At 38.8% G+C, this 22,588-nt stretch overlaps 1 protein-coding gene across 4 annotated transcripts in view; it reads right to left on the bottom strand.

Moving 5' to 3' along the window:
* The window catches only part of Pou2f1 (POU class 2 homeobox 1), a 144,621-nt gene that overhangs the window by 26,108 nt on the left and 95,925 nt on the right, over positions 1–22,588 (bottom strand). For all 4 annotated transcript variants that reach the window (XM_028864370.2, XM_028864372.2, XM_028864374.1 and 1 more), the window contains exons 5-9: positions 20,914–21,042; positions 18,294–18,482; positions 16,588–16,714; positions 11,276–11,370; positions 5,730–5,903 (exon numbers count right to left, since the gene is read on the bottom strand). In XM_028864370.2, coding sequence (XP_028720203.1) covers positions 5,730–5,903; positions 11,276–11,370; positions 16,588–16,714; positions 18,294–18,482; positions 20,914–21,042 — 714 coding nt within the window. The remainder of the gene's footprint in view (positions 1–5,729; positions 5,904–11,275; positions 11,371–16,587; positions 16,715–18,293; positions 18,483–20,913; positions 21,043–22,588) is intronic.

Raw genomic sequence — 22,588 nt, 5'->3', positions numbered from 1 at the left:
TAAGAAGTTTAATACAGGACAAAAGTAGGACTACAAAATAAAATGAAGTATACTGAATATTTAACCTCAATAGATATATGCACCATGTCTCCCATTAGTCACCACTCATAAGTGACTGCTGCTTAAATTTAAACTGCAGAAAAGCAAATACATGAACTTTACCTTCTCAGCACCACTACCCTTTCAGGGACTCAGTAGCCACTAGTGGGTAGTGGTGATGGTACTGGGCAACACAAATACAAAAAATTCCCATCAATGTAGGCTTTGAATACTCTCTCTTTAACTAGAACTGAAGTGGATTATTTATTAATTTCCTTCTAATTACAGTAAAACTTAGAGAGCCAAGGTAAAATGAATAGAAATACTATTATGTTTTTATACAAATGTATCTAAAGATATGGATAGGTGAATTAATCTTCACCTATATATTTATCATTGTCACTCCATTCAGTGACTGAACCTTCACACAGTGCCTACTACATGTCAAGGACACAACTTATACTTTATGAGCCACATATTTTTATCTTCATGATTTTATTTGTTTTGATTATAGCTTTCCAGAAATCTGGGACTAAATAAAACAAGGAATTTTTTGAATACATGACATCAAGTGGCAATAAATGTTTTCTGACACTGTAACTGCACAATTCACTAAATATTTTCACAAATGCCTATAATATCTTACTCTGAAAACTATTAATTTTGACAAGTAATGATAAAGAAAATATTTATTAAAAAACCACATTACTTTAAGTTTAAGAAACAATAACCTGGGGCTGGGCTGGGCAGAAGGCTCAGTTAGCAGAGTGCTTGCTGCACAAGAATAAACAAATTTGGGTCCCCATCACCTACGTAAAAAGCAGGTGATGTGCCTGAAAACCCGGCAGTCGAGATCTCAGCAAATACACAGATCCAGAGCTCACTGGCCAGTCAACATAGTTAAATGATAAGATCCTGTCTCAAATAATAAAGTGGAGCATGATGGAGGAAGACACTCAACATTACCTTGGCCTCTGTGGGCATGCACAGCCCCAGTCGCCCCAATCACCAATGACTTAAGTTGTCAGCTATAAATAAGCTGTGTTACCAATCCACTAGAACAATGGCAGTAAAAAGAAAATTCACTTAATGGAGATTTGTAATACAATTTCACTAAATTTAGGATTATTTAAAACAATAAAAAGCAATAGATTCTGTAATGGTTTGAAATATTTGAATACTTAGGCCCCAGTTGGTGGAGCTGTTTGGGAAGGATTAGGAGATGTGGCTGTTGGGATTTCGAAAGCCCATGCCATTCCCAGTTAATTCCCTCTGCCTCCTGGTTGTGTCTCAGGATGTGAGCTCTTAGATACTGGTCTACTACCATGCCTGTCTATTGACATGATCCCCACCATGATAGTAACTGACTTACATTTTGGAACTATAAGCCCCAATAAACTTTTTTCTATAAGTTTTCCTAGTCATGATGTCTCTTCACAGCAATAGAAAGCAACAATAAAGTTGGTACCAGGATGTGGGCTACTGATATGACAGGCCTGACCACGTTGGTTTTTTGGAGGCACGTGCAAGACATTAGGACTGTGGATTAGGAGTTTGGAAGAAAATAGTGGTTAAGAGCCAAGTGGGCTATGGAGGCCCAGCTCAAGAAGTTTTAGAAGGAAACAATATAGCAATTGGGCTATAGGTAATTCTTGTGATATTTTGGCAAAGGATGGGGCTGCCTTTTACCCTTGTTCTAAAAACCTGCCTGAGATTAAACTGAAGAGTTTTAGACTGATTTCATAGCTAGAGAAGATTTCAAAATTTCTGTCATGTGGTTATTAGTGATCATTCTTATATAGATCTTATATAGATCTACAATGACAAAGAAGCAGCAGAGCAAAAAGAAAAACAAAATGTATAGTTTGAGGAAAAAAAGAGCACCAAGAAATTCAATGCTGGAGGCAAGGTTTGTGATGAAAAAGATAAGGAAAAATGGAATAAAGGGAGTACCCTTAGAAAAAGACCCCACCTAGCTAAGCCTGCAAATTGTGAAAAGAAAAAGCTTAAGGAATTCATCTGTTCCTAAGGAGTAACAACAAGTCAAAGTTTATGTAAATGTAACTCAAGGAGGGCCACATTCTAGCCCAAGCAAGCAGAAGAAGCTGGCAGCACTGGCCATGTGGTTCTTGCTATGGAGTAAAAAAAGGATGCAGAAGTATAACAGGTTGTGGAATCTACCTCCAAGACCAGAAAGCCTCTGAGGCCAAACATGTGACAGGGGAGTCCCTGCATGGAGGCCTAAGAGGCCACTGCATGAAACCATGAAAATGAAGCCTGGAATATGTTGGAGACTCCAAGATGTTGGAGATGCCAGAGCCCTGGGATGTCTGCCAAGAAGAGTTGCACACAGGGAGTAGAACCAGCCCTAGAAGGAGACGTGTGTTGCAGTCAAACAAAGCTGGAAGGAGTGGGAAGATGTGAAGAACCACCTAAGCCCTTTTACAAGAACTAGAACTACAGACCATGCCCTGCTAGGTTTCAGGCTTGCTCTGGTCCTATACTTCCTCCTATTCTTCTCTTTTGGAACGCTAATATATATTCAATGCCATTGTATGTTGGAAGAATGTAATTGCCTTTTGGTATTACAGTTGGTTACAATTAACAGACAGCCTTGAGACTCAAAAGAGGCTTTGAAGTTTGAAACAGCCTTGAGACTCAAAGAGTATGGGGACTTTTGAAGTTGGAAGAAATGTATTTTGCATTATGATATGGCTACAAGCCTTGTAGATCAGGCTGACCTTGAACTCATAGAGATCAGCCTGCCTCTGCCTCCCCAGTGCTGGGATCACAGGCATGCACCACCATACCTGGTTAGGTTCATATATTTGAACTCCTGGTCTCCATCTGGTGGAACTTTTGGGAAGGTTTAGGGGTATAGCCTTGTTGGAGAAGAAGTGCCATTGGGAGTGGGCTCTGAGGTTCAAAAGCCCATGCCATTCCCTGTTAGCTCTTTCTTTGCCTCGCGGTTGTTGTGTCAAGATGTGAGCTCTTAGCTACTGCTTCAGCACTATGCCTGCCTGCCATGCTCCCCACGATGACCAAAGTTGCCTTGTTCATGGTGATTCTTCACAGCAACTGAAAAGTTACTGATAGGTTCCTCACTTCATATGCTAATTTTCATTAATTTGGTACATCCTGGTTTAGTAGTATTATAGCTCTTGGGTTCTTCATACAAATTAGCAGTTTCAATCAGTTGGTTTCAAAATACATAATACAAATTATACTGTTTCCCTTTGGCCTTTCTGAAAAGAACAAAAGGAGTGAAGGAGCAGAGGTTTGCATTGCAAATAATGAATGAATGTATTGCACCTGAAAAATGCTGTATACTATAACATGCTTTCTAATTGTGTAATGGCATACATTATTTACCTACTGCTTACCAAAAATGATAAACACATAATTAGAAAATAACCATTTAAAACGTATTTAATCAAAGAATAGGGATTTATTTCAAGAATTAACTTGAATACCTTACTGTACACGTGTATAACTATGAATAAATTGAATACACAGCACTTTTGAATAATTACAGTAAGGTATATGAATTAAAAACAAAGGTCAACAGCTGATTTTCCCACCTTGTAACAGCAGTAAGTACTCTGATCCAAGCAGGCAGGATTTGCAAACTATTTCCACAGTTCTGTATCAGTCATTTTGAAAAATAAGTAGTAGTCATGCCAAGATCAAAGCAAACCAAATCACAGAACAAAGTCAGATGCTGAGATGGAGGGACAGTGTGTATAGGAGAGGTGGGAAGAGAGGGATGAGAAGTGGGGGAGGAGAGGAGAAAGAGGGAGGGAAGAGGGGGTGACTTCTATCCACTCAGTGGTAATATATTGAATCAAATGCCACAAAAAGTGAAAAGGGAAACCAATATTTGGTTAAAGGTAAAGATTTTTAAAAGTCTAATATTTCTGATTTTAGCATTGATGCAACTGTTTATCAGAGGACCCCAGAGTGTAATGTGTTAACAGCCAAAACCTAGACACTGTTAAAATGCTAGCCTTAAACTTTCTTAGTCTATTAATTTATCTATACCATTCTAGTTTATCTAATTTTTATGTTTAAAACAAATTATTTCATTTAAGTGCTTCAAAATTACTGAAATGTTTCTGGAGTATAATTAAAATTTTTGTATTTACCTATTTATTTTGTGTGTATGTGTTGGTCTGTGCATGTGCAGATGCATCTGTATGGGTATGGGTGCACCACGTGAGTTCTGGGATCAAGCTCAGACAGACCATCAGGCTTGGTGGCAAGCACCAGCCCTGTAATTTGTTTCTTTATATCTGAAATGCCTCAAAAACATAACTGCATTTCATGTAAAGTTATATCTATTCAAAATACCTAAGATGTAGTTTCTTTGAGCAAAAATCAATCTTCAAATACAAGGAATAAAAGACACCAAAGTCCCTAACAACATCTAGAACATAGTAGACAGTGATGTCACCTTGATTTTGATCTACCAGAGCAGGTGGTGCATTACATACTTTCAACACAGCCTAGTTTGGAAAGAATGTAAATGAACTGGAAAGAAAATATCAGTTTTCCCGGATACTATAAATACACAACTCAATCCATACGTCAAGATTTTTTTCTTTTGGCTAATGATCTTTAGTTATTTTACATAAATATAAGTTTAATTCCTTTCCTGCTTTCAAAGCATTATTTTTGACAGGCAAGTATATATAAGTATATATAGTCAGTGGCAGCACTTGGAAAAAAACAAAAACCAAAACAAAAACCACTGTGTACCCAAATGCTTGCTTAAACCATTTAGCACACCCATTTCACTCTTCAAGCCCTCTGCTAGTTGACATTAAAAGATACGGGTTTTGATTAATTCACAATTTTTTAAATCTTCAGTAGATTCTTACTTGACTGATCTCAGTGTAGATTGAGAGGAAGGAGGGGAAGTATTCTTTATCCCCAAACTAGCTTTCAGGAAGTCTTTCCAAAGACTCCGTCCGTCCGTCCGGTCCTCCCTCTCTCCCCCTTCCTTCCGTGTGTAGCGGTAGTGTGCACCGTCACCACATGCTCTCTAACACCAAACCCTTAGCACAGCTACGTCACCCCGACACACTCCACTGAAACACACATTCTACTGAGACCACTTCTGAGGCCTGGGTTGTGAAACACACTTGGAAATTTTTAATCTAATATTTTATTGCAAATGAATGTATGGATATAACATAACCAAATGCACAATATTCTAAAACTGTAAATGCTAAACCCAAAATCAGCATGACTGAGAAACATCCTGCTCCTTAGAAAGTGTCAGTCAGCCATGGGAGGACATGTAAGAGAACACTGCAATGGCCAAATTTGGTTGTCACACCTGACAGATCTGGAAAGAGGGCATTTTAATTGCAGAGTTACATCTAACAGATTGGCCTGTGGGTATATCAACACGGCATTTCTTGACTGCTAATTGACGAAGAGGCCCAGGACACTGGGCAGTGCCATCTCTGGGAAGGTGGGCCTGGGCTGTTAAGAAGGCCAGTGGAACAAGTCAGCAGTGTTCCTCCAGGCTTCTGCTCCAGTGCCTGCCTCCAGGTTCCTCCTGTACCTTCCCTCACCGGTGGGCTAGCACTGGAAGTGGAATAAAGCCTTTTTCTCCTCCAGGTGGTTTTAGTTAGTGTTCTATCACAGCAACAGAGTATGAACTAGAACAGAGGTCATCCTACCTGAGTGAATCCAAGTTTGATTCGTCTTTGTTTGAAGGTCTTGGCGAACTGCTCAAGCTCCTCAAGGTCACTGGGCTCCTCCAAGCTGGGAGTATCAATTCGCTTTGGTGTCGTCTGGCTCTGTTGAAGGGTCTGAATTGGGGTCGCTGCTATTGTGCGAGTTGGGGTGGCTGGCTGTTGGAGAAGGAACAGAATAATAAGGACACTTCAGCTTATAACTATAATGTCCAGGCAACTTAAGGAAACAGATCCACATAAGCTCAAGTCAGACAAACTCCTAGCACGGAGGAGAGAAGATGGGTGTAAAGTCCCCCCCGCTGCTGAGGATGCTCAGGATTAATCAGCCAATACAAGCTGGGCTCCATGGGATTGTTTTTAATTGTATTTTTTTTTTAAGATTTATTTATTTTATGCATATGAGTGCTCTATCTGCATATACAACTTTATCCCAGAAGAGGGCATCAGATTCCACAATAGAGGGTTGTGAGCCACCATGTGGTTGCTGGGAATTGAACTCTGGAAGAACAGTCAATGCTCTTAACCACTGATCCATCTCTCCAGCCCTCCATGGGATTTTTTTAAATTAAAAAAATAGCAAGGAATGACAGGTGGCGGCGGCGGTGGCGGCGGCGGCGGCGGCGGCGGCGCACGCCTTCAATCCCAGCACTTGGGAGGTAGAGGCAGGTGGATCTCTGTGAGTTCAATGCTAGCCTGGTCTACAAAGTGAGTTCTAGGACAGCCAGAGAAACTCTGTCTCAAAAAGTCAAAAAAGCAAAGAACAGAGAAAAAGAACATGAATTTGGGTAAGTTTGGCAGTGGGGCAGAAGCTGGGAGGATGAGGAATATGATCAAATACATTGTATGAAATTCATAAATAAATACAAAGAAAAGACTGTCTCATGAAAACCAAGAACAAAGAAATTACATTCTCTTCTACTCCCTCTGCTTCTCTCTGTCTCTCTGTGTCTCTCTGTCTCTGTCTGTCTCTCTCTCTTTTTAAAGAATGGTTCTTGCCATTGGTGGTGGTGCACGCCTTTAATCCCAGCACGCGAGAGGCAAAGGCAGGCGGATCTCTGTGAGTTCGAGGCCAGCCTGGTCTACAGAGCAACACCCAGGACAGGCATCAGCAGCAGCAAAAAGTTCTTTAAGATAAGTTTATGAAGGACTTTTCTGACAACTCGATAAATACTGTCATGTTTCTGATAACAACATGCTATGTCCCAGCACACGACACAGTTCCTGACACAGGACTTGTTTTCTCAGTTAAAATAGTATTTTGTTCACCAGGGAGTAAATGGCCCATCACTTCTGACACAATACTTCTCTGACTACTCAAAACCAGACACTTCCCATGTTATCAATTCTTACCTGTATTTCCTTGCACTGGACTCTGGTCTCAATCATATATTAATGGTATCTTTATTCTCATTCTTACATTAGGCCAGTTCTTCAAATATTATGGTATATATACCCCCTTCTTATCATTAATACAAATAATTCTTTCAATCAGCTTTAAAAACTTTTTTCAGTGTGTATAAACTTTAAACTGAAATTTTTTGTGAATTTCTCCCCATTGTTACGATCTTGCTTTGAGAAAGAAAACTTTAGTTATTTCTCAGTGATAAAATCCCTTCTGGTAAAAAGAGAAAATTCTTCCCAATAATATGACCCCTTATTCTCTGCATTTTAACCTAGTTATTTAAATCTCTCTAGAGTTTATTTTGGGGCATGAGGGCATAGTCCACCACCCTACCCCTTGTACTCAAGACTGAGCCCAGGGTTCTCCTTCCTTTCTTTTTCTTTTTGTTTTTAAATATTTTTATTCTATGTTTGTGCTTCAATGAATGTCTGTGCACAATATGCATGCAGTGCCTGCAGAGCGAAGACACAGATGTGTTAGAAATCATACCCATGTCCTCTGAAAGGCAGCCAGAGGATCGATCTAACTACTCAGCCATCCCTCCAGTCCCCTTTCCTTTTTAAAGAAAATATTAAATGTTCTTATCATTCAAACACCAGGCTACTCTGTTCTACTCACAAGCCTTAAGTGGGGCGTTCCTTCTGAGTATTCACTAAATAGAGGTGCTCCTGGTTCTGTATCCTAACTGCTCAGTTGAACCCTTCTATGAACAGCAGCCCAGGTAAGATTACAAACCAGGATTTCCTTCTTGTAATTTAGATGGGCCTTACATTACTTGACCTTGACCTCATTATTAAGGCTTGCTCCATGGGAACTTACTGACCCAGAAAACTACATAAGAGTCATGACATAATAATTGGGGCAAATCCCTCTGCTATCCTGCTTCAGTAAAGACAATAAAGCACATCTTCATGACATGATGACATTGAGTAATTTTAACCTCACCTTTTAGAGGAACTACACATGACACCAAATATATTAGAATCTCATGTTGCTGAACACTGATAGGTGGAGGTGAGTCTCAACTATTAGACTATTATTTCATCTCCAGCATCAAGTAGCCTCTTTGTCAAATAATAATGGACTAAAAGTAGCGTGGGTACCTTTTGACAGCTGGTATCTTACTCTAAAATCCCTGGCTGCAGCGGGCCAGATCTAGAATGGTGGTATAGCATTTACTGATCAGAGTCAGGATGAAGCTTGCTACATGTGCACAGCATAGAGCCCAGAGAGAGGCCTCTGGTGTATGTATGTCACAACACCAATCTTATTTATTTTGCATTCAGCATATTAAAAAACTTAACATTTAAAACTGCGGTATAGTTCGATGCTTTTGAAGCTGAATATAGTTGTGTAACTAACACCATATAGGTATCTTTACTATCCCTTCCCAGATTTCTCCTGAACCCTTTGCTATGAATCTTCATTATCAATCCTTACTTCCTGACAAGCACTGATAGGATTTCTATACCATAGTTCTGTCCTTTCTAAAATGTCATGTAAACTAAAATCATACAGGACTTAGTCTTTTAAGGCCAGCTTCTGTCATATAGCATAAGGCTTTTTGAAATTCATACATGTCACTGTAGCTATCAAAAGTACATTTCTTCTTACTGCTCAATTAAAAATTGGTCACATGGTTATTCAAGAAGTTTACGTAACTTACTATCTGATGAACAGTTTGGGATAATTATTAATCAACCTATTATAAGTATTCATATACATCTTTTTGCTTTCATTTTAAACAGTAAAACTACTGGATCATTCATTCAGAGGCAAGCCTCCATAAAGTGCAGCTTTATTTATTTATTTGGAAGCAGGGTTTCTCTGTGGACCTCTGTGGGATTAAAGGCTTGTGCCACCACCCACTGGCTTAATTTGTAAGTAAATGCCAAACTAATTTAGAAAGAGTACATTTTGCAAAACTACTAGTAATGTATGAGAATCTAGTTGCTTTACTTTCTCACCAATACTTGGTCTCAAATTCTTTATAACTTGTACTCAGTCTACTGAAGGCACATTGATATTTCCTAATAAATACTTGTTTTGAATATATTTTCATTTGCTTACTGAACATCAGCTTTTCTTAAGTGGCAACTGCTTTTTTTTTTTTTTTTTTTTTTTTTTTTTGCTTCTTACTAGCTTAAGTCTGACTGTCTCATGTCATAATTTTTTTTTTACCATGGTCTGATTGTTCAGTGACTGAGTGTACGCTGCTCTTGAAGAGAACCCAAGTTCAGCTCCCCACACGCACACCCAGCAGCTCACAGCTGCCTGGACCTCCAGCACCAAGAGATTCAACATGTTCTTTTGGTTTCCCTGAGTACCTGTACAAACACCCCCACCTCCCCAATCACCAACGATTAAAAATAAATCTTAAAACAAAATCATTTATCAAATGTTTTACATGAAGACTGTTTTCTCCTTAACTGTGGTTTTTCTTCCAATTCTCTTAAGATAAGATTTTAACTTTCCAGAAATGTATTGTTTCTTCTATGGTTACGGCTTCTTGTGTCTTGTTTAAGAAATCACTGTCTTACCCAATGGCACAAACATTTCTTCCTAAAGTTTAGGTTTATGACTCATTTCAAACTAATCTTCATAAAAGGTATGAAAAAAGGGTGGTCTCTACCACCTTTTACTTATAATAGTCAATTGTTAGTTATCATTTGTTTCAAAGACTTTCTTTTTCTCACTGGAATCCTTTGGTACCTTTGGAAACTTAGCTGGCTTTTTACATTTCTGTCTATTGGACAGACATCTCCCCTTGGTTTACATTTCTCTCTATATGCCAATACCATGAATTCATTATTAGGATTTTGTAATAATTCTTGACATCAGATGACATCTAGTTTTCCACTTTTTTTTTTTTTGGTTTTTCGAGACAGGGTTTCTCTGTGTAGCTTTGCGCCTTTCCTGGGACTCACTTGGTAGCCCAGGCTGGCCTCGAACTCACAGAGATCCGCCTGGCTCTGCCTCCCGAGTGCTGGGATTAAAGGTGTGTGCCACCACCGCCCAGCTCGTTTTCCACTTTTAATAAACTGTTTGGTTACAGGGGGCTAGAGGTAGGGCCCAGTGGTTAGTAGCAAGTAACTGGTTACCAAATCTATGTAGTCAAAATAAAACTCCGTCTTTTAAGTTATTTTTCTCAGGTATTTGTCACAGTGACCAGAACAGCAACAACAACAAAAAACCCAATAAACAAAAACTAAACCCTTCCAACTGACCAAGATGAAGAATTACTATAAGTGAATATTTAAGCCTGTGAAATTAAGTGATATATTAAGTTTTAATTACTATACTTTTTTTATTTTCATGTTTGTGTGTATGCATGTGTGCATACATGTGGATATATGTACATGCATGTAGAGGACAGAGGTTGATCACTCTCCACCCAGAGCTTGCCAATAGGCTAATTTCAATAGCCAGGTTGCTTAGGGAATCCCTCATTGGAACTACAGGTGGGCCCCCATGCTCACTTAACCTGCATTTAAATGGCTCTGAGCATCAGCACTCAGGTCCTCTTGTTTGCCCACCAAGAACCACGAAGCCATTCATTTCTCCTCCCGCAACGTCTACACTTTAGGAAGGGTCAGACGGGGAAGGGCGGAGTCGGGGGAGCCACTAAGGATGACGAGGCAAACTGACACACACGGTCACAGTCACCACGAGATAAAGAGACAAACATGCAACTTAAACTCTCAGATGCCTAAGAACTGCGCTTTCTGTGTGATGACGACTGTTACGTCTTCTGAGGAAAGGACACAAAGCAACATTTCAGTCCTGAGAAAATATGAAAATCAAACAAAAATCCTTGTTTCAGCAAGGAAAAGGATCAGTGACAGGTTCTAAGTGAATTCCTAGGTCTTCCATTTCAGTGTTTCTATCTATCAACATCAGACAGCTATCAATTCATCCCCATTTACTACCAACATGGCTATTCTTTAGGAACTTAAAGACGGACCATGAAAAATATCAGTCTTCATCATGACTGGTAGCACTGCTTTATCAAGCTAATAAGCCCAGCATTGAGTTTTTGGTCAGAGTTTGAACACCTGAGGTTATTATTACTGGGGGTATTTTTGTTTCATTTTAAATTAGTAAAACAATGGAGTAAGAAACTGACCTGGGAGGTGAGGGTGATGCTTGGCTGTGGTTGTAGGAGGTTGGCTTGGCTTTGCTGAGGTAGTTGCGTTAAAAGATTTTGCGCTTGCAGGAGACCTGTGAAAACCAAATATTTCAGGGGGATAAAAAAGAATAAACTCAAAGTTTCTGACTGGTTTCCTGGTAGTTTTGTTGGTCTTCAAACTCATCTAATTTCTTTGCCTAAAATTCAATACTGTTGATCACATTAAACACAAGATGGTATGAAAACACATAACAATAAATCAAAGCTTGTATATCTTTAGTGTAATCTGAATAAGTTCTTTAAGAGGTCTTTATTTCCTAAGAAGAGGAAGAACATGAGGAACCACTCTAAATGAAAGCATATGGAAATTTAAAGATGAGTTCAACTTCTTAACCCAGAGTTCATTAGAATCCTTTAACACAGTGCTTCTCAACCTTCCTAATGCTGTGACCCTTTAATACGGTTCCTCATGTTGTGGTGACCCCCAACCATAAAGTTATTTCATTGCTATTTCCTAACTGTAATTTTGCTAGTTAGGAATTGTAATGTAAATATCTGATATGCAGGATATCTGATACACGACCCCTGTGAAAGAGTCATTTGACCCCCAAAGGGGTTGCGACCCACAGGGAGAGAAAAGCTGCTCTAAGGACTCTTAGAACAGGGAATCAGTTTCTGAAAGTAGCAGGCAATCCTGTAAGTGGGAGAAGATTGTTTTCAAGTTCTCCGCACAAGCCCCTTTAGTGAGAACAAAGGGGCAATGTACACAAATGTTTGCACTACACCATCTTAGTGAGAAGTCACTGGTAAGTAGAATGGCTGTGAAGGTGCATGCCGGTAGTCCCAGCTGCTCTGGAGGCTGAGGCAGAAGGGTCACTTGAGCCCCAAAGTTAGAGGCCAGGCTGGACACTTTGTTTCAAACCCCTGGAAGTGTTTGTAGTACATAGTCGATTAAGTCTATAGGGTTTTGTTGTTGTTGTTTGGTGTTTTTTGCAATGTTATAAAAATAGGGGCAACCCAGAATAAATCTATATTGAAGAACTTAATCTAAGTGCTTAGTTTCAAATATAATCATGTTGAAATACTAAATAGAAGGTTGTGACGAGATAGGAGCAGAGGTGGAAATGAGAGAAAGTAAGTTACAGTAGGTTAAATTAACACATGTTTCTGATTTCCTTAGCTACTAAATTTGGAAATGTTAAGACAATAAAAAAATTAAAGCTGTCAGATTTTATCATTTGTTCGTAAGTAAACATTGCCTAAATTTAAGAAATTAACATAGGTGTTTATTTGATGATACAGATCCTCAATACAACAAATATATTAAATAGATTGGGATTTTCCAGAGAACCTTTCCTTTTATTTGTATTATGAAGCAACTATGCTAAAACTAAGTAAATTGAATATACATGGTTACAAGCTTCTCTTAAAAGCCAGATTCAGAAAAAACAAACAAACAAAAAACCCATTCATGTTTAAATGACTACCTAGTATCTATGGTTCAATCTTTAAAAAAATCTATTTTTACATTTATTTATTTTATTTTATGAGTGCCTTGCCTGCATGTATATATGTGCGGAAGTGCTAGCTCCCCTGGGACTAGAGTTATAGATGGTTGTGAGCTGCCATGTGGGTGCTGGAGTTGAACCTGGTTCCTCTACAAGAGCAGCCAGTGCCGTTAACCACTGAGCCAACTCTCCACCCCTCTACAAGCTCAAACTTACAAAGTATTTAAGGTGACCTTTTTGATTACCTAACAACAGTAAGCCAGGCTTGGTGGTACATGCTTGTAGTCTCAGCATATAGAAGGCTAATGCAAAAGTTCATGGTCCATCTGGGCTCTATAGCCAGACCTTGCCACCAAACCAACCTAATACTCCAGTAGCCTTCTATTACATTTAATAGAATATCTGTTTAGTTCTAGGTAATCTGGTCTTGTATTGCTTGCTTTTTTCTTCTTTGTATGTATGTGTGTATAGTTTTCCTCACTGTCTACCTTACTCACTGAAGAAGAATCTCTCCACTGAATCCCAAGCTCTCAGATAGACTAGGCTAGCTAAACAGCTTGCTCTGGAGATTGCGTTTCTGTCTTCCAGGCACAGGTTCTTTCCCCCAGGTCCTCTGTCTTCTTCACTGCCTGCACGGCCGTCATCCAGATCCACACCTAGTTACAGCAGTCTCCACCTCACTCAGTCCTCAGTTCAGACATCACCCTCCAGACAAGCTTTCTTCAGACCACACACCTATGTTCTACATGTCAACTATTACCAGGTCAGTCCAATCGCCCATCTTCCTTGGACATACTGTTATCCAAGTCATGTGTTTATGTTTACTACTGTTTGATTTCTAGTAAGTGCAGAGAATTTCACCTTGCTGATTTGCTGAAACTTTTAACTCCAATAATTAGAGTGACATATGACACTTAGCAGGTACTCAATAGACGGCTAAGCAAATAACTATAACTGTTGATTTTACGGGTTTGAACACACTCAAAAGTATTGTCTAGTGAGAAAAATAAAATTACATTTTATGTTAATAATCAGAATTAATCTATTAAAATTATTTAGAAAAGAATAAAAAGCCAAGAAGATTACAAAACAATGAAAAATGAAACAAAAGAAAATACAAACTCAGATATTTTATCAATGAGTTTCTTTAAAGCTTAACAGGAAAGTTGGATTTTTGTTTCTCTTTGGTAACAGCATTTAAATAATCATATTTAATCAGAAGTGATAATCCTGAATGATTAATTTTGGTTCACAGTAGCCACATCTTCTAAACAAATTGAAACTTTAAGCCACCTTTCCTCTCCTTCTCTGCCAATTAAGGTCAGCTGAGATGCCGAAAGGGCCCGAGAGAGGCCTAGCACTTCTGTGAGGACCAACTCTTTCTACTAGTCCCTGCCCCAAATAACAGAGACCTCAAACACAAAATTCAAGATTTTCTAACAAGAGTGTTTCTTTAGTTTCAAAATTAATGTTGACAGTAGAAAAGGTAGAATACAAGTTGCCATGAAATATGACTCAGAAACCTATCAGTAAGAATTGTTCCAAGAAAAATCAACTCTGGAAGAATAGGGTTTCTCTTGTTAGTTTTCAAATAGTTATATAATCACAGCAATATTGTCAATTCTTAGCTTAACAACATTCCCTCCCTCAAAAAAAAAAAAAGGCAGAAATGATTGCTCAATTGGAGGCTAATCTCACACTAGACACATCCTTTGCTGTTGTTAAAATCCTAACAAATCAATCCTTATCCCTTCCACACAAAACTAAATCAGACTGACTCAATCTCAGTGACTCTACTGGAAATGCAGCCTTTTCCTTCATACTGCTGGCCAATCTTATTAGATGAAATCTGGGACCTGTCCTATGCTACTAAGATTATAACAACTCAACAGCAGTGGTACACACTGGCTCTGGATTACTCTGCGTGCATGCGTGCGCGCGCGCACGTGTGTGTGTCTGTGGTGTTGAGTGCACGTGTACATGGGTATGCACACACACGTGCTTACAGAGTTGAGGTCAGAAGTCTCTCCATGGGTTCTCATGCTCATGCAAATGCTTTCCCCACTAAGTCATCGCCTGAGTCCCAATTACTTTCAAGCTGGTTTTTATTAGATAAAGGAACAAACTTCATTCTCTACGTTTTATCTATGGACTGCTGCTGATATTGATATGAGGATGTCAATGGTAATAGTGGTAAAAATTGAGAGGTTACTCTGTAGAAGGCACATTTTCAGAAAGTACTTTTATGTGTTTCCTAACTGAATCCCTACAATTTTTGAACAAAAATACTAAAATTATTCTTAAACTTCACGTAAGGAAACTGAGGCTCAGGAAAATTATATTTCTTCAGAGACAGCTTGGCTTTAGACTACAGTCTATACTTTTCATTACATTACAATGGTCTTCCTGACATAAAACATTTTATATAATTTACTCATAATTAAAGGGGAACATGAAAAGGGTAATCGGGAAGATGAGAAGTATGTGAAACTCAGCAAACTTAGGAGGCTTGTCCAAAGTCACAGGCTCTAAAGCTAACCAGCATTCGTTATGTGCCGTTTTCCCAACCCTAGGCTAGAAAGGAAGAAATTAAGAATATACAAACAACAACAACAAATTAGAATAGCCATTTCTTTAACTATCTTATAAAGGCTCAGATATGAAAAAAAAGTGAAAGACAATAATATCCTTGGGCTTTATAAAACACCTAAAGAACTTGAGGTCTCAACAGTTCCCAATCGACCACACACACTCTTCAGGTATGGCTTATCAAAGTCTTTCTGTCTAGACAGATCATTTCCTCCTTCTCTCTTGGAATTCTCTTTCATTTTGTAATGATCACTTTTTGCTGGCTCTGACCCACAAACCAGGTATCATCTTCAGACTCTATGTATCCTTGCTGTTCCAAATGTTGGGTTTCCTAAAGTTCTCCCATTACCATGTATACATTATTCTCTTTAGATGACCAACTTACCAGCACTTAGAGTGTCCTAAAAACTTAATCATCTAGATGCCTACTACAGTAACTGGTCACCAAATCCTTTCTTGGTTTTTAGTTTATTCTGAAATAGGGTCTCACTATGTAAACCAAGCTGGCCTTAAGCTCAAGAGATCCTCCTGACTGACTCCCAAGTGCTAGGATTAAAGGCAGGAGCCACCACGCTTGGCTCAAGCCCTTTTTTTCTGCTTTATCATTTTCTCTTGTCTGCCCTTACAATCAGAGCTCAGCTTTTATCAATCTCAACAGAACCTTGCAAAACTCTGCTGACCAGGATTACTAATTCTCTTCTTGACTATTCCAAGTTTCAGTGTAAATTAAGCTTCCTTAATACAAGTGGTTAATGTCACTTTTCTGCTTAAACCTTTAATTTTTCAATATCCTACAGAAAACTTTATTGGAAGCTATCAGACATTCAAATTCAACTCCACAAAGAACTAGTTAAAATGTTGGGAACCTACCCTTCTCATTCATCCAATGACTTGCAAATAAGCTGAGTCTTGGAAATGATTAAGCTGTATGATTTCAGGTTAAAGTCCTATAAATTTCTTGTGAGATTCTTTAATAAGCTAGCCTTTACTGATCTTTCAGGTCTCAAATTTCATTCTTACTCATATATGTAACCTGTGTTCCTGATTGAAGGCATTACTTCTAGTTCTCATGAATACCGGTAGTTTGAAACCAAAATTTAACAAAAGCCTTGCTCATATGGACACCGTTAGGGCAAAATGCTAGTTAAGGTGTCTGGAATACTAAGTGGACAGCATTGCTGCACCACTAGTAAGCTTTAGGGAGATGCTTACCCTGCTGGCCCTGGGGCGTCTGTGAGATGATAAACTGTGCTGGTTGCAAGTTGGTGGTCGGATGCACCAACACAAACTGTTGCAAGTTGAGATTTTGCTGTTGAAGTTGTTGCAACTGTTGAAGATCCTAAAAGCTCAGAAGCAAAATATAGATTAGAGAGATTCAGAAATGAAAGCTGGCTTAGTTATAAGGTTCCTAGATGGTGACCTCCATCATATCTAGTAACAATGAGACAATATTTAGCATTGGCTTTTCATGTCCCGATAGTCTGGCTTCCCAGGACTACATCAGTATGTGAGAAATCCTCCGGCCTCAGGCCAGAGAGAGGCTCAGAGAGTAAAAGTGCTTGCTGTGCGAGACTGAAGACCTGAGTTTGGTCTCAGAACAGCTACTGGATTCTTGGCCTTTCCTTTGAGAGACAGCCTTTGTTGGACTGGCTGGACCATAGCCGTAAGTTACTCTAAGAAATTCCCTTTTAATATGTATTCATTCTGTAAGTTCTGTTCCTTTAGATCTGGTCTAAACAAAGACCAACATGGACTTTAAAAGGCTTTTTAAATAGCCAGGAGTCAGTGGCGCAAGCCTTTAATCTCAGCACTCGGGAGGTAGAGGGAGGTGGATCTCTGTGAGTTCGAGGCCAGCCTGGTCTATAGAGCGAGATCCAGGACAGGCACCAAAACTACACAGAGAAACCCTGGCTCGAAAAAAAAAAAAAAAAAAAAAAAAAAAAGAGAGAGAGAGAGAGAGAGAGAGAGAGAGAGACTGACTTTTAAATATTTGACCCAATTTTTCTCTATAAAGTAAAAATTGAGAGTGTTTTTCCAAATTTCTATCAATAAATTAAAAGATCTAATTCCTGAAATTTGACACCAGCTTATCAAACTCAATTGAGAAATCTGTTAGGTATAAAATTTTTATCAATTTCAGATAAAGTCTCAGATAAGGTTCACTCACTAAAATAATTTATTTGATGAAGAAAATGGTCCAAATCAAAACACTATACAGACTGTCCACACAGTAATAAAGATGAGTCTAATTCCATCTCAAGTATCTAGTCAAACTCGTGTTACAGCTTAAATGCACCTCCCCTCTCTTCTGGAGACATAGAGGCAACTGCTCAGTTCTTAAGACTTCTTGATGTATGTCACATATAACTTCTCACACTCCCTTTCATTTCCTTGAGATAAAGGATTTCACTTGTTTTCCTTTTTGGTCCCATTCTTTACGACTCTTGAAGTAAATTTTTAGTATCTTTGGATATTTTACTCTAAAATGTGAAAACTGAAATCCTGTAACATTTTTCTGCAGTTCTCCTTCGTCCTAATCACTCCACAGCAGAAAGAAGACATTCTGTCTTTCTCAAAGAGTGGCAACATTTACCGTAGAGCACATGACAGAACTCTTCCCTGCTATCATTAGCTAATTAAGATAAACACAGTAATCCCTTGCCTCATAAATATGCCAGCTACTTACTCAAGAACTGTTGCTTAACAGTTATCCAAATAATCAGCTATATATTTATAATATCAACTCAATAAGCAAACACGTGTATTGTTTCTGACTCAGTGAAGAAGGATAATGCCTCCTTCATCTAGAGTTCCTTGGGCTTTTGAAGATCCACAGTAACAAGCAAAAGGCTAACAATATTCAGTAAAGTTTTCCATGTATCACTTGTTTGCTGCCGCTGTGACCTTGGCCTCCTCACCTGTGCAATCTGTATGGGCTGCGACAGGGGGATCTGTGTCATGGGCGTGGCAGCGGAGGCTGAGATGGTGGCCCCAGCAGCACTGTGCTGTTGGCTGGCCGAGTGCTGCTGCACAGCAGCGGCCAGGAGCTGGGCCTGGGCCTGGGCCTGCTGCAGTAGTAGCTGCTGCTGCGCTGGTGTCAAAGTGAGCTAAAAGAAGAACAAACAAGGAAGGCTTGAAGAACAGGACCTAGAATGCAAGAAAACTGCTTCCACATAGGCAACTCAAGTGGTATTGGGTCCTCACCACGCATTTTCACATTACTAATACGCAGTTAAACTGTTCGCCAATGACAAACCACTAGTACTAGCAGAGCATTTAAATTAAAGTAGCAGTCCCCACTGTAGACTTGAAAAATCATTTTGGCAGGAAAGGTAATTAACTACTACACAAGAAAACAAAGAATCAATGCTGACAGGATATGTAAAGAAATTTACACCCAACAGCAAGTGACTAGTCAGATGAGGGACAAAAGGCTGCTGGATATGACCAGGAAGAGAACTGATAAGGCCCAGCTGCTCCCCATTAGCTACAGTCCCCACCATATTTCACCATTTCCATTATGTCTTAAGATGTGACTAAAAAACATGAACTGCACTTCTTCCCTTTCCAAATCTCCTTCCTTCACCCAATCTTCTGTCATCGAAAAGCACTGGTTTGCAACCTTACATCCTCTTTCCAACTTATTACCTATAGGAAATATAGGTGGTAATATATAGTGGTAAGAACTGCTCTTCTAAATGCAAATGAATCTGAATGCCCAGATTTAATAAAAATCTTCCAAGGTACATGAACCTGAAATCCTAAGTGCTTGTTACTATCTTAGACACTAGTGACCAAAACCTGAACCCTTACAGTAAAGCAAGAAATATATTTAGAACAAACCTCAATTTTCATAATACATAAACATTTCAAAAATGCTTACATAAAAGTACTAAGTGTGCTGGGCCTTTCTTTCAATGACAAAAGATCAGACAAGCAGGGTAATACCTATATGTCAACAGTCATTTAGCAGCACACCCCACCTTCTAACCTGTCACAATCTAATTTATCCAAACAATTTGTGCATTAGAAACACAAGAACCAAAGCAAAACTATTCAAAAATGCAACAGTCTTTAAAATGTGTGTATATAATGTATCTTACATAATACAGGTAAATACATTAATCTCTAGTAATGGAATATTATAAATAAATGTGCAACAGTTCTTAGAAGAACTGTCGATTGTTCACACTAGCTGAAACTATAAAAAATTCTGAAGGTTGATATGATATGAATTGATTAGTTACTTTCATCATTCCCCTGACTCACTCTCCTCACAAAAGATAATACATAAGCTTTCAACATCGAAAAATTACTCCAAATAATAACTTAGAACAGAAATCGCTAAATAGTTAAAAGTTTAACAGTCATGGAGGACAATTTGTTACCAGTAAAAATAAGTACCATTTCCTGAAGGCTACATGCCAAGCACCGTTTTAAAGGCTTTATATAAATTGCAACGGCACTTAAAATAGATATTATTAATATCTCCACTTAGAAGAAGGAAATTGAGGTACAGGGAGATAAAGTATAGTCCTCTGGTAATTAGTAATTACACAGCCAGGCTCTGAGACCACATGTTTTATTTTAGGATATTACAAAGTCACTTCAAGAAAATGTTTTTCTTTTAGGGTATTATTAGTCCACTCTTTTAACTACCCTGCAATAACACAACTCCATGTTTGCCATGCATATGGCAACAACTCCCTTGTACAATGATGCTTGGAATAATTCTCTTGTATGCTGTCAAGAGTTGTCACTTGAATTGGTTTAATAAAATGCTGATTGGCCAGTAACCAGGCAGTGTAGGCAGGGTGACCAAACTAAGAATGCTGAGAAGAGGAAGGCCCAGTCAGACGCAAAGGAAGCAAGATGAGAATGCCACACTGAGAGAAGGTACAAACCACGTGGCTAAACACAGATAAGAATTATGGCTTAATTTAAGTGTAAGAGCTAGTTAGTAATAAACCTGAGCTACTGGCCAAGCATTTATACGTAATATTAAGCCTCAAAGTCAATTATTTAAGAAGTGGCTGCCAGGTATTTAAGAATAGGCAGGCAGGAGAAAAACTTCTGCTTACACAATGAAGCAACACCATTTTTTAATGTGCATTAAAAAGTTTAGAGCCGGGTGTGGTGGCACACGCCTTTGATCCCAGCACTGCAGAGGCAGAGGCGGGCAGAACTCTGTGAGTTCAAGGCCAGCCTGGTCTACAGAGTTAGTTCCAGAACAGCCAAAGACAGATAGACACAGAAACCCGGCCTCGAGAAGCCAAAAAAAAAAAAAAAAAAAAAAAAGAAAGAAAAGTTTGCAGTTTATTCTGCAAACATCTGAACATCTGCAGCTGTAACAAAAGAAATCTTGCAAAGTAATGACAAAGGTAATTCTTTTTACAGAGCTTCTGCATCCAGGAAGTTCCTTAAAGATACAATAGTGCCACGCTAGTAGCAGCTGCAGTGAACAGTTTCAATGAGATGCGAACCAGCGGCTGTTCAGACACAGGGAAGTTTATGACGCTTTTCTCAGTGGGAACTTACCCCCGTTATCTGCCCCCCAGCCAGCATGAGCTGGGTCTGGGGGATGGCGGACTGCACGGAAGGCGGCTGCTGCTGCTGCGAAGGCTGGCTTGGCTGCTGCGGGTCCCCCGAGTCTTCACTAGATTTGGACTGCAGTGGGGTTGGATAGGAAACAAAGAAATAGGTGATTAAAAGAAACGTACTTCTAACTCTAAAAATGCAAGAATTATTTAAAATATGTACTGTTCAATTCTGAGTTTGGGGGCTTTCTCTTTTTCCTCTCTTACCTGTCTTTTCTTTCTACTTATGCACTCTTACAACTTTTTTATTCTAATCTCAGAAAAGTTGCAATTATAAATTTTTAAAAGAAAAACTAAATTGGTCCTCCACAAATCAACAAACCTTTCACAACCTCAAATCCTCAATTCAGGCAATGAAGAGAAAATGAAATTATTAGACTCTTCAAACTAACACTCTGACATATACCTTGTGGTCAAGTCTCAAATTTCCTCATACTATCTTACAGTTCAATTACTTGACCCACAGAACTTTTAATCTACTATTTTAAAAGAACTCTAAATGCAGCATCTTCCACCAAGTAATATACAAGCTTGAAGGAAAATGATATAGTCAAGAATTTACATGCCTTAAAGGGCCAGAGAGAAAATTTTTTATGGTAATTAAAACTGGTTATACAGAGTATTAAAATTCTGCATAGATTTGCATATTTTCCACCACCTGTTTGGGAGACTGCAGCAAAGCTAATTAACATAAAAGCTCTGATTAATTCTGCCAGTCATTGAAAGATAATTACAGTGCAGGACTGTAAACATTCTGCACTGGAGATATAGCCTGTTTGCCAACATCTCTCTAAGGGATGTTAAGTTTACCATGGCAACCAAGGCAATTTTCTGCCTCCTCTCCCTCAGAAAGGAGGGTCACATTATCTCCTTTTCTCTCCTTGTTTCCATGAGTTACTAGGTCCATATTCCACGAGGTTTCATAGAATGTTCAATCCAAAATCTTTAGTCTTTAGCAGCACTGAAATCAATCTTCTAGAACACTATTTTTCCCTCCTGATTGTTTCCTAAACACTACAATGAAAGGCTGACAGAAACGTTAGAGTTGTGCAAAATACTTGAGCCTTGAATCCTCTGTCTGATGGTTTTATAATTTTGACTATCTGACCAACAATGTCTTGCTTATTTTTTTAAATAAAAATTTATTATTATTTTAAATTGTGTGTGTGTGTGTGTGTGTGTGTGTGTGTGTGTGTGTCTGTCTATCTGTCTGTGTGTATGTGCACATGTGTGTAGAAGAGGGTGTCAGATGTCCTGGAGTTGTAGTCATATATGGTTCTGAGAGTCCTGATATGGGAACTAAACTGGAATCCTCTGTAATTCTTAATTACCAGGCGATGACTCCAGTGCCCTTTAATGTTACTTCTATTTAGATGAGAGAAGAGCACTTACAATGCTACCAATGTCTTTATTTAAATACAGGTAAGCAAAAGTGAGTCCCAGGAGGCGGTGACTTGCCAAAGGTCATATACCTAGTTACTGGTACAATGAGACTTCGAAACCCAAATTCCCCAATTCTCTGTCCAATGTTTCATGAAAAATGATAAACAGTCTAAGAAAAAGAAGGATACTTAAGAAGCTATTTGATTTTGTGTTCAGTATGTGTTTCTGAACTT

This window comes from Peromyscus leucopus, chromosome 15, assembly GCF_004664715.2.
Source record: "Peromyscus leucopus breed LL Stock chromosome 15, UCI_PerLeu_2.1, whole genome shotgun sequence".
NCBI classification, from domain to species: Eukaryota; Metazoa; Chordata; class Mammalia; order Rodentia; family Cricetidae; genus Peromyscus; species Peromyscus leucopus.
Note: the sequence above shows the minus strand (reverse complement) of the source record. Positions and strands in the feature narration are given on the sequence as shown.